This window comes from Limanda limanda, chromosome 19, assembly GCF_963576545.1.
Source record: "Limanda limanda chromosome 19, fLimLim1.1, whole genome shotgun sequence".
NCBI classification, from domain to species: Eukaryota; Metazoa; Chordata; class Actinopteri; order Pleuronectiformes; family Pleuronectidae; genus Limanda; species Limanda limanda.
This window is the reverse complement of record NC_083654.1, coordinates 13,139,234-13,157,323: the sequence shown is the minus strand read 5'-3', so window position 1 is coordinate 13,157,323 and position 18,090 is coordinate 13,139,234. Positions and strand designations below refer to the sequence as shown.

The 18,090-nt window shown below is 43.4% G+C and overlaps 1 protein-coding gene across 1 annotated transcript; it reads right to left on the bottom strand.

The window, feature by feature from the left end:
- Positions 1-5,111: 5,111 nt before the first annotated feature.
- LOC133025797 (lactose-binding lectin l-2-like) lies at positions 5,112-5,782 on the bottom strand. The gene has a single exon (XM_061092548.1). It carries the CDS (start codon positions 5,690-5,692, stop codon positions 5,201-5,203), a length of 492 nt encoding a protein of 163 aa, XP_060948531.1. The 5' UTR covers positions 5,693-5,782; the 3' UTR covers positions 5,112-5,200.
- Between the last annotated feature and the right edge of the window lie 12,308 nt (positions 5,783-18,090).

Below are 18,090 nucleotides of genomic sequence, written 5' to 3'. Positions count from 1 at the left end.
CCCACCTCTTCTCTGAAGTCATCAGGAGCAAAAGCAGTGGCTCCTCTTGGTTTCGGGCACTTCAGATAAATATAATTTCAACTTCGTCATGTTATGTGCAGTTTGCTTCCACCACCGACCCAGTGATTTTCCAATAATGTTTAGGTCAAATAAAAGCAGCCGTTTCGTTTCATGCTTCATTTTTCGAGTCATCCAATCCATTCTGCCCTCTGTCTGCATTCACTCTCACTACCCTCTTTTAATTTGAATCATCGTCATCGTCATCGTCATCGTCATCGTCATCGTCATTATCATCGTCATCGTCATCGTCATCCTCCTCCTCCTCCTCCTCCTCCTCCTCCTGTTATTTGTACTTATAAGAATCATACCCTGCTCTTTTACTTTTTTTAATCTACATCTACTTTTCAAAGAAAATTGATCCAGTACCTTTTATTAATCTTCTCAGAGCAGATACATTAATGAAATTTCACAATCATGCCATGTCTGTGGTTTTTCTCACAGAGCCCTGAGTTTGAGATAGAGAAAGTGACATCATGGAGGACTTGATCTTAGTGTTCATGTAAACCTGTTGGAAACGTTAAACTTGACAGTAAATCCTGTGTCATTGAGAGACTGAAAGCCTTCATTCTGCTCCCACCCACATCACACTGAGGTCTATCAGGGGTTTAATTAAATGCATTAAAAATGTTCATGCATTCACAAATGTTTGAGCAATGCACAAAGGTCCTTATGATCACACAAGTGTCCTTGAGATGATACTGAACGAATAAACCAGTGTTGGTGGAAAAATTTAAATTTTAACTTAAAATGTGTTTGTTTATTTGTCATTGGTTTTAACAATAACATTGGAATTGTTAAAATTAACAAACAACAAATACCTGACAACAGGTATGAAAAGTAAGTGGGTGAAATGAGTACAAACATAGAAGTGTGCATTTGTATCTTTATACAAAGGAGGAGCAGGATCATGTTGGCGTCTCTCTCCTCTCTCTGTTTGTCTCTTGAGCAGGACGAGGGGTTGGCGATGATCTGCAGTGTTGGATGAGAATGAGAGTTTGAAGGAGACAGGTGGGCAGGCTGCGTTCTTTTATACGCTTCAGAGAGGGTATCTGCACTGTTGATGTGATGTTATTGGTCAAATGCACTAAGCAAACACTGTTTTATTCACAGCTGCCCGATAAAAGTGTTTTCTCTGGAAACGAGTCAGAAAAACCAACAGCTCACCTGGATGTCACATAAGTTTTCACATGATTTTACAGTTCAACCTTTTGACCTCATAAAACATACTTTAGAAAAGACGACACGAGGGCAGATATGTCACTTTGTGGTTGACGTTTTTTCATTCACGCCAGGTAAACAACTGCCAAACACAAGTTGACACATCGACAATGTTACGATTACAAAGTTTTTAATGTGTCCAGTCTTGTATTGTGAACTTTGTGTTTTTTCCAACATGAAAACAGCATTGCTTTAATTGAAAAAGGCCCACAGTAGAAAGTGCAGATATTAGCTGATATATGTATTGGAGTAAAAGTGAAAAGTAGACAAAAATGAATCCACTTAAAGTAAGGACACATGGAAAATGTTCTTTAGTACAGTAAGTAAGTAAATGTACTTTTTTACATCCCACCACTGTGGCACTGTTATAGTGCAATAAAATAAGAAAACACTTTTATCGGGCAGCTGTGTATAAAACAGTGTTTGCCAAGTGCAATTGACCAATAACATCACATCAACAGTGCAGATACCCTCTCTGAAGAGTATACAAGAACGCAGCCTGCCCACCTGTCTCCTTCAAACTCTCATTCTCATCCAACACTGCAGATCATCTCCAACCCCTCGTCCTGCTCAAGAGACAAACAGAGAGAGGAGAGAGACGCCAACATGATCCTGCTCCTCCTTCTGTTCGCCCTGACCCTGGGTGCTGTGTCTCCTTCAGATGGACCTGAGGTCAAGCTGCAGCGTGGAAACTGTCCTATGTTCTGGTTCAGCTTCAACAACTGCTGCTACAAGTACGTGGCCACACAGATGACCTGGGCTGATGCAGAGCTCTACTATTTGTCACAGGGAGCCAACCTGGTGTCTATCCACAGTCTGAATGAAGAGAATTTTGTCAAAGCCCTGATCAAGAACTTTGATCCTGCTGAAGGATGGACCTGGATTCAAGCTTGTGTAAATCTGTGGTGGATCCAGATCAGCCGTTCGGACCACTACGACTCCTGATGGGGTGGAAACGAGAAAAAGACACATTGCATCTCATCCCATCAAATTAATTGGACAACATGAGGATAGCAAAAATGAACACTTGGATTTTTCTGTGGTGCTATTACATATTAAGGGAGTCGTGAATTTTTCAACCACGGTGTTTCCTGAAACCCCAAAAAATCTAACAAATCGTCCGCTCATTTTAGGATGTGCGTCAAACACATCACTCTTGATGACTAAATGTGTTGCTCCTGAAACTACAAGGAATGTAATTTCTTTCCCCAGCACTGTGAGTGTGTGCGTTTGCATCTTAGCATTATGCATCTGATTGATATTTAACATATGTTCCTTTCATTAGTTTGTCTTTCTTTTCTAAAAAATCAATTACTTCTCTGATAAATGTTTGTGTTGGTGTGGTGCCTTCACCCTTTTGATGTGTGGGGTGTTCCTCACGATAGAGAGGCCTTTTGGTCGTCATATTTACTATTAACCATGACACACACACACGTGCACAGGCACAACTCTGCTCCACCTCGTCCACAGAGCAGAATAATTGTGCTGAATGAGTTATTTATTGTCATATATTGTTTATTTATGTATTTGAAAGTTAAAAAAAAAGGGTTATGTGCACACACATCAGATCAAAAAGGTGTGTGTGGGTTTGAAGCTGCACTGCGGGAAGGTAAAAGTATGTGTTGTGTTTTATGGCCACTTGAGGGCAGCAGAGGAGCAAGTTGGTGTGTTGACCACACAGGAGGTTGTATTCAGTATTTTGTCATTGTCATAACTGTGTAAAACATTTTTTAAAGAATGTTTAAATTCTGTTTGCATGTTTATGTGCCTGAGGTTTAACATGTGCAAACACATCAGATCAAAAAGGTGTGGTTGGGTTTGAAGCTTCACTGCTGGAATATAAAAATATGTGTTGTGCTTTATGGCCACTTGAGGGCAGCAGAGAAGCAAGTTGGTGGGATGACGTTCGAGAAAACCACAGGAGGTTGTATTCAGTATTTTTTCATTGTCATACCTGTGTAAAATAATAGACAATGATTAAATTCTGTTTGCATGTTAAAAGAAAAACGCAAAGTTCACAATACAAGACAGGACACATTGAAGGCTTTGTACTATTGTAATAATGTCTGTGTAAATATACGCCTACAGTTGTTATGTTGTTATTACTTATCTGTTGTAAATGGAAACAAAAAGAGTCAACAATGAAGCAATACATCTCCCCCTCGTGACCCCTAACCCTTCAGATAGCTGGAGCTACACGTCTTTTCTAAAGCTTGGTTTTACTATATGAACATTTTACTGAAAATAAATAAACTATAGGTTTTATGTGACATCCAGGTGAGCGGGTGGTTAATTTCACCTACCTTCACTCACATTGTGGTTGTATATTACTGAAATGTCCAATGATATCAAGCTCTGAAGCTCCCAAAAAGAACATGGCTGAGGTGGGAAGCTGTTTTAGAGGAATGTATTTGGTCCATCTTTGTTTTCTTTTTTAACACTTACACTATAAGAAACTCCATAGACAACACCAAAATATTCAGAATTCTGTGGATCCCTTGTGTTATTAAGTGTAAATCGACAGGTAGGTTTTAAATATATTAATTTTGATGTCCTACTCCTTAAATCAGAAAACTGATTTGCACAGTTCTAAGGAACATGAGTAAGTAAAAGAAAGAATCTTCTACTCAACTGGATCCATTGAAGACAGTGTTATCAAGCATTTTGGGCTTGTCAAATTAAAACCTAAGTGAAAATAAAAGGAGATGATAAAGTTTTTATATTAAGATGTTTGATTCATGAATCTAAACTGCTGGACAAACTAATTTTCTTACTTTTTTAGAAAATTTGTAATTTTTAACTGGATCTATTATGAAGCCTCTAACTGTATCAAAGTGAGTCAAGAATTTCCAAAGGAAAAGCGCAGTACAAATGTAGTGTTTTAAAATGGTTTACAGATTACAGTTAATTTGTCAATTTGGTTCACCACATCTATCCAGAATAACCAGGACGGGAGGCGGAGATTTCAGAAATATACAATTTATTCAATAGGTCCGAATCATTTAAAAGACAGTGACATGTGCAAAGGTTGAAGGACTGGCATGGACTTGATATAAATAACAGATTAAAAGGAGAGAAATGAAAGGCAGTGGGGAGAGAGAGAGAGGGAGAGGGGGAGCGCTACGGCGTCCCTAAATAAACTCTGCCGCCTCCCCGCAACCTATGAGCATCGCCTTCCCGTCAGGAAAATTAAAACATCCCATACGAGGAAAATCACTCCACTAGAAGTATAAAACGTCACCAAGAATTGATCCCGTTACACAAGGATTAAAGTAGTTATCATATCTGTAGATCTGTGGCAGCTGCTAGTGCCCGGTGATCTCAGCAGCTTCCCAGAAAGGGCAAATGGAACATTGAACTCACTGGTATTTAAATGGCACTGATATCAGATGGATCATTGACAGATAGTTTGTCTTTTCTCATTGCAGTTTATCTGTTTGTTAGCTGGATTTCGCAAAATGCTTCTTCACCAGTGTAATGTTTCGTGCCAACTCTGATTGGACCATGGACCACTCATTATTGATTACTTTAAAATAAACAAAACACTGTGGCACTGACTGTTATAGTGCAATCAATATGTATAAAATCTAAGAACATAGAAAAACAAAGAGCAGAGCTCTCCTGGACGTTCCAAAACTAAACAGTTGTTGATATTTAGTGAACAATTAGTTCCTCTATAACTCTATTAACTCTATTAACTTTCTATTTAATTTAATCTTTAAAAATCATCCACAGCGTTAATATGAGTTATCTGTTTTAAGGCTGTTCCTTCAATCGACCACTGGGTTCATCACAATCCAACAGGTACGAAAAGTAAGGGAGAAAAAACAGAGGAGTTTGCATTTGTATCTTTATTGCTGAGCACTATTTCACATCAACAAGCATCTGGTGATCAGTGACTAGGTTAAATCAGACTTAACAATCACTGAGGACACATTATGCGAGATGCACAAACAGAGGGAATACGTTCGCTACAAGGCTGATCATTCCATTTCTTATCTGGGTGACGGTTCTTTTCAACACAGTCTTCACGTCCTCCACTGTTGTTTGGCTCTGTTCTGGACCAAAGGAAAAATCTAGCCGGACAACCATCAGACCACATCCAGCTGCCTTCTTCTTGGAGGTCGCTGAGTCCAATCCAAGTTCTTCCATTGGCATGGTCAAACTTCTCGATCAGTGTTTGGACGAAATCATGTTCATCCAGACTGTGGATAGACACCAGGTTGGCTCCCTCTGACAAACAGTTGAGTTCTGCCTTAGCATAGGTCATCTGTCTGGCCACATACTTGTAGTAGCGGTTGTTGAATTTGAACCAGGCCATCTCACAGTGTCCTTGCTGCAGCTTGACCTCAGGTCCATCTGAAGGAGACACAGCACCCAGGGTCAGGGCGAACAGAAGGAGGAGCAGGATCATGTTGGCGTCTCTCTCTCTCTGTCACAGGAGCAGGACGAGGGGTTGGAGATGATCTGCAGTGTTGGATGAGAATGAGAGTTTGAAGGAGACAGGTGGGCAGGCTGCGTTCTTTTATACTCTTCAGAGAGGGTGTCTGCACTGTTGGTGTGATATTATTGGTCATACGCAGCTTTAGAAACGACATCACGAGGGCAGATATGTCACATTGTGGTTAACGTCTTCTCATTCACACCAGGTAAACAACTGCCAACACAAGTTGACACATCGAAAATGTTACGATTACAAATTCTTTAATGTTTCCTCTCTTGTATTGTGAACTTTGTGTTTTTCCAACATGCAAACAGCATTGCTGTAATTAAACAGTACTTCACACAGACATGACAACAGCTAATAAATGACTGAGCACAGCAGACTGACTTGCTCATCTGCTGCCTAGTGGACACTGTCACAACCTACAGATAGTTTATAAAGAAGGCCAAAATACTTTTAATGAAATACATGAAATAGAATAGATCATATTTGGATCTCTGCTGTGACTCCTAATGATCTCATAAAGTGGTTTAATTGTTGTTAGTGCTATGAATAAATAACATCTCCCTACTGCTTGGATCTCCCCAATAAGAACTCTGATGGTTACATGCTGTAAATAAATAAATAATGATTTAAACATGATAGTCAACCAACGAGTGTGTATCAGAAGTGTTTGCCCCAGAATCACCAAACACTCTAAAAAAAATGTAAATTAGAGGGAGGAAAATAATTCATCACTAATTTTCAATAACTGTTAAGCTTTGGAACGTCCAGGAGAGCTCTGCTCTTTGTTTTCTATGTTATACTTTATTTATTTTATTGCATTATAACAGTGCCACAGTGGTGGGATTTAAGTACATTTAATTACTTACTGTACTAAAGAACATTTTCCACAGTTCCTTACTTTAAGTGGATTTATTTTTTGTCTTCTTTTCACGTTTACTCCAATACATATATCAGCTAATATCTGCATTTTTTACGAATTTGGGCCTTTTTTGCCAAACATGTGGTGCTCTGAGCAAGTTCTAATCTGGATAGGAACCTATAGTGGCCCAAGTGGTAAATAGCAGTGGTGGAAAGTAGCGAAGTAGAAATACTTTGTTACTGTACTTAAGTAGATTTTTCACATATCTGTACTACTGATTTTCCTGACGACTTTTAACTATTACTCTCTACATTTGAACACAAATCTCTGTACTTTCTATTTGTATATTCTCAAAACTGGCTCGTTACTATAGCAGCGGAGGTGCGCCTCTACACACGGTGCAAATCTCTCTCGCTCACTCGCTTGCCCGCTGCCTCAGGAGATGTGAGAGGAAATGTGCAGGTCCGGCGGCGTGTTTGCCGTCGGGGGGGGGGGGGCAGCACGAGACCCTAAAAGTCTGGATGTTGGTCGGGCTGCCTTGGTCGACCGGGGTCGAGCAGGCTGTTCTGGAAACGATCCCTCCGCAGGTTCACCTTTAGAAACTTTGTTAAGAGTTTTACTTCCTCTAGATCAGCCATTCCCAAACTTAAGAAGTTTAATCACAACTATATGAGCCATACACAGGACTAGAATCATCCATATTATTATTTTTATAGCAAAAATAATTGTATATTTTAAATGCAGGTATATGCAGTGCAAATCCAATAACAACTTTAAGCAAAACAATTTGCAAAGCAACCAATGTAAAAAAAACTGAAGTGCAAATAGGGTATTGTTAAAAATTCATTCTTACTGTTTGTATAACAGAGCACGACAAGGATATCCGGGAGAAGACAAACACAGTTTAGGCGTAACCAAATATACTTAAGGCGTTTAAGCTGGGCCTGTGTTTAGCAAAATTTCTTAGGAAATGCTACGAAAAGTAATGCACTAGAATGCGTATGAATTCCACTTAACCGTGACTCAGGAGGCTGGGGACACGTGACCTATGCGCTTCTCTCTCTTCGTGAAAACAAAAAACATGGTGGACATTCATCTAACCCTAACCCTAATATATGAACTCTGTTCAAACATATGATTGTGTATAAAGCAAACATACATATTTTTACCATATCTGGCCATTAAATACCACTTAGAACATATTTGACAGATTTAATACAGCTTGGACCTCAAAAGGGCCAAGAGGGCCTGTGCTTGGAGCAAGATGAAATGTAAACTATGTCGTTGGACAAAAGCAAAGACATCATGTAAAGGTCTTGACCTCGGGAGTAACATTATGTCAGTGGGAAAATTGTGGATGGCTCCTGCTCCTCAGGGATGACCTTTGAACCTTTCACCTGAGTACGTTTTGATGGCTTACAGCAGTGGTTGGGGGGCGCGAACACTCTCCAGGGGGGGCGCGATGTCACAGACGGAGAAAAAAAAAAAATATATATATATTATTATTTTTTAAAACACAGCCGACCTGTCACTGGTTAGTGAAAGCTCCCTCAGTGGCGAAATACAAGGGGCTGGACTGACACAAACAATTCAATTCTGTTTCGTTCCTGATCCACCAATCAAGAGATTGGTGGATTAGAACTGTATTAACTTCACACACACTGTATCAGCAAACAAACACAACTATGGACAAGTTTCTGATTCGTAAAAGTCAGGAAACCGATGCGTCAGTTGCCAAGAAGCCAAAGCTTCGCAAATATGATGAGAGCTATTTGCAGTTGGTTTCACCGTAACTGGCGCAACTGAGCAACGTCCTCAGTGTGTTTTGTGTGTCGAGGTGCTGGCAAATTGTCAGGCCGGGCGAAAGGCAGGACTCAGACGCAGAGCGGATGTGTTCGGAGAATGTTTTATTCACACCTCCACACAGAGGAAACTAAAGTACAAAAATAAAGTCGCTCAAAAAAGAGGAAAACGCTTTCTTAATATTGAAAATACAAAATAGCAATGAAACAAAAGCGCTCCAAAAGGAGGAAAATCAAAGCTTCATTCTATAACCTAACTAAGACTTAACACTGAAAAAAAAGGGCTACAAAGAATAATCACTCAATGAGGTAAATCAATAAGCACGAGGCTAAGCAAAAACGACGACTATGACTCTGGCACGGGCTGGGATGACGACTTACGACGACACACTGGCACAAGACAAAGGGAGACGCAGACTATATGAACACATGGGGGAAAAGGGAACAGGTGGACACAATCAGGAATCAGGGGAGACGATCAGACCGGTGACACATGAGGAAGGGCAAGTGACCGCGGTGTGACAGAGCCCCCCCCTCTAGGACCGACATCCTGACGGTCCAGGTTGCTCCGGGTGATCGCGGTAGAAGTCCTCAATGAGGGTTTGGTCCACTATGTGTCGGGATGGAACCCACAGTCTCTCTTCAGGACCATAACCCTCCCAGTCTACCAAAAACTGCTTTCCCCGGCCCCGGCTCCGTACAGCCAGCAGCTGCTTGACTTTATAGACCGGACCACCGTCCACCATTTCAGGAGGCGGAGGGGGTTTGACTGCTGGAACGAGGGGGCTGTCTTTCACGGGCTTGACCTGGCTGACGTGGAAGGTGGGGTGGACGCGCAGGGATCGGGGCAGGCGAAGGCGTACAGCAGCAGGACTAATGATTTGTGAGATGGGGAAAGGGCCCACAAACCGAGGTGCTAGTTTCTTCGATGGCACTTTGAGGTTCAGGTCTTTGGCAGAGAGCCACACTCTCTGGCCGGGCTGGTAGTCCGGCGCCGGTCTCCTTCTGCGGTCGGCCGCTCTTTTCATCCGATCTCCTTGTCTGATGAGCACCTGCCTTGCGGCTGCCCAGATGCGGCGGCAGCGGCGGAATAAGGCATGGGCAGAGGGAACTGAAACCTCCGGCTCATTGTCTGCGAAGAGAGGGGGCTCGTAGCCAAACACACATTTAAAAGGGGTGAATCCTGTGGCAGATGTGGGGAGTGTGTTGTGTGCATACTCCACCCAGACCAGGTGTTTGCTCCATGTAGCGGGGTTCTGTGACACAAGACACCGGAGGCCGGTCTCCAGCTGCTGGTTGAGCCGCTCGGTCTGGCCGTTAGCCTCCGGATGGTATCCCGACGTCAGGCTTACTTTGGCTCCGATGAGCTTACAGAACTCCTTCCAGAATCTGGAGGCAAACTGGGGCCCTCGGTCGGAAACAATGTCTCTTGGAAAACCATGGATTTTAAATATGTGGTTGAGCATGATTTCTGCTGTTTCACTGGCTGATGGGAGTTTAGGTAAGGCAATAAATCTAACCATCTTGGAAAAACGGTCCACCACGGTCAGGACCGTGGTGTTACCTTGAGAGGTTGGGAGCCCCGTGACGAAATCCAGGGAGATGTCTGACCAAGGCCGAGAGGGAATGGGAAGTGGATGGAGCAGTCCCATACGAGATCCGGTGGAGGATTTATTGCGGGCGCAGACCGAGCAAGCCTCGACGTACTCCCGGACCTCCGGCTCCATAGATGGCCACCAGAACCTCCGGGAGATGGCGAACATAGTCCGCCTGACTCCCGGATGACAGAAAAGCGGCGAGGTGTGAGCCCAGTGGATCACCTGTGAGCGCAGATCGGCCGGAACATACAACTTATTTTCAGGGCACCCACTAGGTGGCAGGGCTACACCGTTGGCCAGCTTCACCACCTTTTCTATTTGCCAAGTTACAGCTCCAACCACACAGGACAGTGGGAGGAGGGGTTCAGGCACCTTGGCAACAGGCTCGGGGTCAAAGAGTCGAGACAGAATATCCGGCTTGACGTTCCGGGACCCCGGCCTGTAAGAGAGGGAAAAAGAAAAGCGGTTAAAAAACAGCGCCCACCTGGCCTGGCGAGAATTAAGTCGCTTAGCTTGACGTATGTACTCCAAGTTCTTGTGATCCGTCCACACTAGAAACGGCTGGCTGGCCCCCTCTAACCAATGACGCCACTCTTCTAACGCCACCTTGACTGCGAGCAGTTCCCTGTTTCCGACATCATAGTTTCGTTCCGCCTTTGACAGCCGCCGGGACAAATAAGCACATGGGTGCATCTTACCGTCCTGCTGCGATCTTTGAGAGAGGATGGCCCCGATCCCCTCGTTGGAGGCGTCTACCTCCACCACAAACTGCCGCTGTGGGTCCGGCATGGTGAGGATCGGAGCGGTGGTGAAGCGGCGTTTAAGCTCCTGAAAAGCCGCCTGCGCCTCTGGAGACCAAAGAAAACGCACCTTGGAAGAGGTTAATGCATGTAGCGGAGCAGCTATAGCGCTGAAGCCCCTGATGAACCGCCTATAGAAGTTAGCAAATCCGAGGAATTGCTGAAGCTTCTTGCGGCCATCGGGTGTGGGCCAATCAGCGACAGCACTTATCTTAGCCGGGTCCATCTGTACTTTCCCAGGGGCCACAATAAAGCCCAGGAACGAGATGGTGCTGGCGTGAAATTCGCTTTTTTCAGCCTTGACAAAAAGCTTATGCTCTAGGAGCCTTTGGAGAACCTGGGTCACGTGAGCCTGGTGAGATTCCAAATCAGAGGAGTAAATCAATATATCATCTATGTAGACGTAAACGAACTGGTCTAAAAAGTCCCGAAGGACGTCATTGATCATGGCCTGAAAAACCGCGGGTGCGTTAGTGAGTCCGAAGGGCATGACCAAATACTCGTAGTGTCCGCTGGGTGTATTAAACCCTGTTTTCCATTCATCTCCCTCCTTTATTCTGACCAAATAATAAGCATTGCGTAAATCAAGCTTTGTGAATATCTTGGCCTGCTGTATTTGATCAAAAACCGATGACATGAGGGGTAGAGGGTAACGGTTTTTAATTGTAATGTCATTTAATGGGCTGTAGTCTATGCATGGCCGTAATGAACCATCTTTCTTTCCCACAAAAAAGAAACCGGCACCTGCTGGAGACGAGGAGGGACGTATTAGCCCTGCCTTCAGTGACGAGTCTATGTAATCTCTCATGGCCTCTTTTTCTGGTCCTGAGATTGAATATATGCGTCCCCTGGGGATGGTGGAGCCGGGAATGAGGTCAATGACGCAGTCGTAGGGACGGTGTGGAGGGAGTGACTGCGCCTTGGACTTGTTGAACACCTCTTTAAGGTGAAGATAGCATGAAGGGACGGAGCTTACATCGGGATATTCAGGGTCTGCAGGGGAATCAGCAGAGACAATGTTAAGCATGGTTACCTCCCTGGCATCAATACATCGGCTCTCACAGTCTTTTCCCCAGCCCATAATTTCCCCAGATCTCCAATCAATGTGAGGATTGTGGCGAAGCAGCCATGGAAATCCCAAAATTAAAGCATGACTAGATGAATTAAACAAAAAAAAGGTCATGGATTCCTGATGGTTGTGAAGGTGAAGTTCTACTGGCTCTGTGGCATGAGTGATGGTAAACAAGTCATTTTCATTAAGATCCTTGGCTTTGATGGGTCTCTCTAAAAGTTCAGTTTTCAGCCCGAGTCTCTTGGCTAACCCCCAGTCCATAAAGCTCTCGTCAGCCCCAGAGTCTATGAGCACTCTAATTTCTGTAGTGACAGCGTGGTGTATTATTTTAACGTTCGTGAGGCTCCGGGGAGCGGGACGTGAGGTCTTGGAGTTACTCACCCTGGTAGACCGTCTGGCTGGGCAGACAACAACAAGATGTCCCGTCTCCCCACAGTAAAAACAGCGACCTTCCTGTTGTCGCCGCTTTCGTTCCTCCCCTGAGAGTCGTGCGCGCCCCAGTTGCATGGGCTCCTCTCCTCTGGGCGTGGGGGAGTGTGAACGTAATCCCGGTGGTAACGGGATCTCCGAGGCGGAGGCTGTGGGAAACCTCCCCGTGCCCCCCGGTCTGCTCCGTGCCGAAGGGTGAAGCTCACGTAGCCGGTTGTCGGTTCTGATGGCGAGCGCGATCAGCGAATCCAGGTCGGAGGGAAGATCCAGGGGAACCAACAGCTCTCGGATGGGGACAGCTAATCCTTTCAAAAAAATGTCAAAAAGTGCGGTGGAGTTCCATCCGCTCTCCGCCGCCAGGGTGCGAAAATGGATGGCATAGTCACATACCGAGTTGTTGCCTTGCTTCACTCCACTCAGCTCCCGGGCTTTTTCACGGGCGGATGAGACCGGGTCAAAAGTTCTCTGGAGAGCTGCCTTAAACTCTGCCAGTGAGCTGCAGAGGGGAGAATCACGCGCCCACTCGGCTGTGGCCCATGCCCGAGCTCTCCCCGTCAGGTGGGAGATCATGAAGGCAATCTTAGATCTGTCTGTGGGAAAGGCATGTGGCGTGTGTTCATAATGGATTGAGCAGTCAATCAAAAATGGTTTACACTGACCCGGTTCTCCTGAAAAACGTTCTGGGGATGCCAGTCTCATTACTGGTCCGAAGCCGGGCACCGCCGGAGCTGGAGTGGGGGCTGCTGGGACCACAGGCACGGTGGGTGGATCTGGCGGTGGAACGGAATGATCGACGAGACGCTGCACTTGGTCCGATAGGAAGTTAAGGCTTGCTGCCATGGCTGCCTGGAACTCTTCCTGACGAGATATCCGTGATTCCTGGGCTTGCAGGATCGCCGCCACCGGGTGTTCCTCTGCTGAGTCCATACTGGCCAGTGTGTACTGTCAGGCCGGGCGAAAGGCAGGACTCAGACGCAGAGCGGATGTGTTCGGAGAATGTTTTATTCACACCTCCACACAGAGGAAACTAAAGTACAAAAATAAAGTCGCTCAAAAAAGAGGAAAACGCTTTCTTAATATTGAAAATACAAAATAGCAATGAAACAAAAGCGCTCCAAAAGGAGGAAAATCAAAGCTTCATTCTATAACCTAACTAAGACTTAACACTGAAAAAAAAGGGCTACAAAGAATAATCACTCAATGAGGTAAATCAATAAGCACGAGGCTAAGCAAAAACGACGACTATGACTCTGGCACGGGCTGGGATGACGACTTACGACGACACACTGGCACAAGACAAAGGGAGACGCAGACTATATGAACACATGGGGGAAAAGGGAACAGGTGGACACAATCAGGAATCAGGGGAGACGATCAGACCGGTGACACATGAGGAAGGGCAAGTGACCGCGGTGTGACACAAATGACAGCATGAAGCCGTGCAAATTAAAAAGGCACCTCGACAATAAACACCCTGACTTGAAAGAGAAGCCTGTGGACTTCGTCAAACGTAACGTGATGGCCTCCAGCAACAACAAACCACCATCTCCAATCATAGCACTGTCTCCAAGCAGTGTCTGGAGACATCGTATGTAGTTGGTCATAGAATTGCTAAGCTTGGCAAACCCCATACAACTGCCGAAAACACTGATTTTGCCGGCCGCGCAAGACATGTGTAGAATAATGATAGGAGAGTGCAGCTGCTAAACTCAGCGCAATACCTATGTGAAATGACATGGTGTCATGCCAAATATCAGAAATGTCTAGTGATAAAAAAGAAATAATAATTGTCTGTATGGGCCTAACAATAACAATAGCCTAACCTTGACATGTCAGGCCTATCAATAACAATATGCTATCTATCTATCTATCTATCTATCTACGGTATCTATCTATCTATCTACGCTATCTATCTATCTATCTATCTATCTATCTATCTATCTATCTATCTATCTATCTATCTATCTATCTATCTATCTATCTATCTATCTACCTATCTATCTATCTATCTATCTATCTATCTATCTATCTATCTATCTATCTATCTATCTATCTATCTATCTATCTATCTACGTTATCTATCTATCTATCTATCTATCTATCTATCTATCTATCTATCTATCTATCTATCTATCTATCTATCTATCTATCTATCTATCTATCTATCTATCTATCTATCTATCTATCTATCTATCTATCTATCTATCTATCTATCTATCTATCTATCTATCTATCTATCTATCTATCTATCTATCTATCTATCTATCTATCTATCTATCTATCTATCTATCCATGGTGGTGTGGTTGAGGGCGGCGGTGGCGGGCGGCGGCCGGGGGGTGGGGGGGCCCGAACTACCCCTAACCAGCTTTGGGGGGGCCCAGCTTGCATACGTTTGAGAACCCCTGGCTTACAGACATGGTATGAACTGTTTTGGAAAGGTCTTGAACTCTACTATCATAGCCCAATGCAAACCTATGGGGGGCGCCACTGAGTAGGGCCAAAACCTTGAAAAAAATAGATTTTACCGTTTTATAATTAAGAAAAACTAAATCTGACTAAACAGGTGTTTTTCTCACACCAAAAGAACTTAAAAAAGCATGCGAGGTGCCAGGCCGCAATCTCACATAATAGTGAAAACACATTAGAAATACAAAAGATGGGAACAACACAAGGACTCAAGTGAGTACCTGTCGCAGGCCCAGCTTAAACGCCTTAAGTATATTTGGTTACGCCTAAAATGTGTTTGTCTTCTCCCAAATATCCTTGTCGTGCGCTGTTATACAAACAGTAAGAATATATTTTTAACAATACCCTATTTCCACTTCTGTTTTTTTTACATTGGTTGCTTTGCGAATTGTTATGCTTAAATATGGTTGTTATTGGATTTGCACTGCATATGCCTGCGTTCATATACAATTATTCTTGCTATAAAATGAATAATATGTATGATTCTAGTCCTGTGTGTGGAACATATAGTTGTGATTAAAGGTGTGGGTGGGCCACACACATTTTTAGTTTTCAAAATGGGCCGCAGCAAGTTTGGGAATGGCTGATCTATAGAGGAAGTAAAACTCTTAACAAAGTTTCTGAAGGTGAATCTGCGGAGGGATCGATACCAGAACAGCCTGCTCAACCCCGGTCAACCAAGGCAGCCCGACCAACAGACTTTTAGGGTCTTGTGATCCAAATATGATCTATTCTATTTCATGTATTTTAAATAAAGTATTTTTGCCTTACTTATTAACTATCTGTAGGTTGTGACAGTGGCCAGCAGATGGCTCTGATGCAGAGCTCTATTGTGTGATAGAGGGAGCCAACCTGGTGTCTATCCACAGTCTGGATCAAGAGAATTTCGTCAGATCCCTGATCAAGAACTTTGATCCTGCTGAAGGATGGACCTGGATTCAAGCTTGGGTAAATCTGTGGTGGATCCAGATCAGCCGTTCGGACCAATACGACTCCTGATGGGGTGGAAACGAGAGAAATGCCCGAAAGACACATTCCATCTCTTCCCATCAAATTAATTGGACAACATGAGGACAGCAAAAATGAACACTTGAATTTTTCTGTGGTGCTATCACTACATATTAAGAGAGTCGTGAATTTTTCAACCACGGTGTTTCCTGAAACCCCAAAAAATCTAACAAATCGTCCGCTCATTTTAGGATGTGTGTCAAACATATAACTCTTGATGACTGAATGTGTTGCTCCTGAAACTACAAGGAATGTAATCTCTTTCCCCAGCACTGTGAGTGTCTGCGTTGGCATATTAGCATTATGCATCTGATTGATATTTGACAAATGTTCCTATCATTAGTTTGTCTTTCTTTTCTAAAAATTCTACTACTTCTGTGATAAATGTTTGTGTTGGTTTGTACATTCACCCTCTTGATGAGTGAGGTTTACTTCACGATAGAGAGGCCCTGTGGTCGTCATATTTACTATTAACCATGACACATACACACGTGCACAGGCACAACTCTGCTCCACCTCGTCCTCGGACCAGAACAATGTGCTGAATGAGTTATTTATTGTAATATATTGTTTATTTATGTGTTTTAAAGTTGACAAAATTGTTTATGTGCCTGAGGTTTAACATGTGCATACACATCAGATCAAAAAGGTGCGTGTGGCTTTGAAGCTTCACTGCTGGAATGTAAAAGTATGTGTTGTGCTTTATGGCCACTTGAGGGCAGCAGAGGAGCAAGTTGGTGTGATGACGTTCGAGAAAACAAAAGGAGGTTGTATTCAGTATTTTGTCATTGTCATATATATTGGTCCGGGTGGCCAGCTGCTGCTTAAACAAATAAAGTTGTACTGAATTTGAATGACTGACTTTAGATCTTTGAACATTTAACGCTCTCAGATTCAGCCACTGCATCAAAACTGACTGGACATGGTTTCATGCTGCAGCACTAATGGTCTGAAACACAAAAGTGCAGCTTGGATTAAAAATGAACTGAGGTTTTTCTCACCTGCATAGAAAAACGTACACCATAAGGTTCTGTAGTTAAGCTTTCTGTAAATACTGTTTTTCAAAATGTAAATCAAATGTTTATAAGATTATATCACCACACTGCCGGGAATGAAACACAGAGGGAGAACTGCCAATACCTTAAATCATCAATTTTATTTAGTAATCATTTGTAATCTTAGTCAGCGAAAATTTCAGATTCAAACTTAATGAATAGAAAATATAATGAAACTCAAAATACAGGTAACAGTTAATAAAATATGCACTGTTTCAGTGGCTAAAACTAAAGTCTACCAAGTTTGGTAAACACACATAAAAAGGGAAAATACCAAAGACATGACGTCAGTGTTCTACGACCGCAGACGATCATGAACAAACAGCAGCAAAAACATGGAGGAATAAGGAGAGCAATAGTTTCCACATGTTCCATCTTATATTTATGTGGAGAGTTTATCCTCTGACCCTCTGTCATCATGTGGAACTGAGAGATGAATCTGCATTTTCTGTTTTACTGATTCTTTTATGTCCACTCAATGTGATTCTGTTTCTTCATATACTCTCATTTTCCTACAGCTGCCTTTGACTACTCTACATGGACGACATGTTTTACGGCTCATTACTCTGTCTCTCTGTCTGACAGCTGTAAACCAGCCTGTGCAGCATATGTGACTATTTATTCTGGCTCCTCCGTCCGATCCATTTGACGACAGACTCCAAGCATGACTCAGACATCTTCATCTGAAGGAAACCTTTCCCCCTTTGTTCCCCAGATGGTTTGAAAATCTTTGCCAGGCCTTAAATGACAACATCTGGTTGCCGCCATCAGTGCGGAGAGGGCTTTACTGCACGTTTTAATCTGTAACATCATCCTGAGATTCACTATACATATCAGAAGGTCTGTGTTGTGTACTCAGGTCAACACCTCCCCTTGAAATTACATCCATCCTGAGTTACTGGTGCTAAAACATGTCCCCCATTCTTTGTTGCCTATGTCAGGGTGTACGTCAGGCCCAGGCCACATGATTTCATTCCCTGGCCACAGATAAACACAGATGGTGTGGATGAATCTCAGGATCCCCAACTTTGAGAGTGAAGATTTAGTCCGTTGATCTTATTACAGTGAGATCAACATGGTGTGTATGTGGAAATGTGCTATTGTAGACCTTTGAGATGTGATTTAGTAGATTTGCAGGATTAAAATCGAGCAAGATTCAGGCCTGGTTGGTTTTGTTTAGGACATTGTTAAATGGCTCATAAATTCCAGGAGCATGACACCTCCCACACCCTCAGCCCCTCCATTCATAACAGTTCTGACTGAGCAGCAGAA

Excerpts from the sequence above, each read along its gene's own strand:
- LOC133025797 (XM_061092548.1), bottom strand. The coding sequence starts at position 5,692 with ATGATCCTGCTCCTCCTTCTGTTCGCCCTGACCCTGGGTGCTGTGTCT.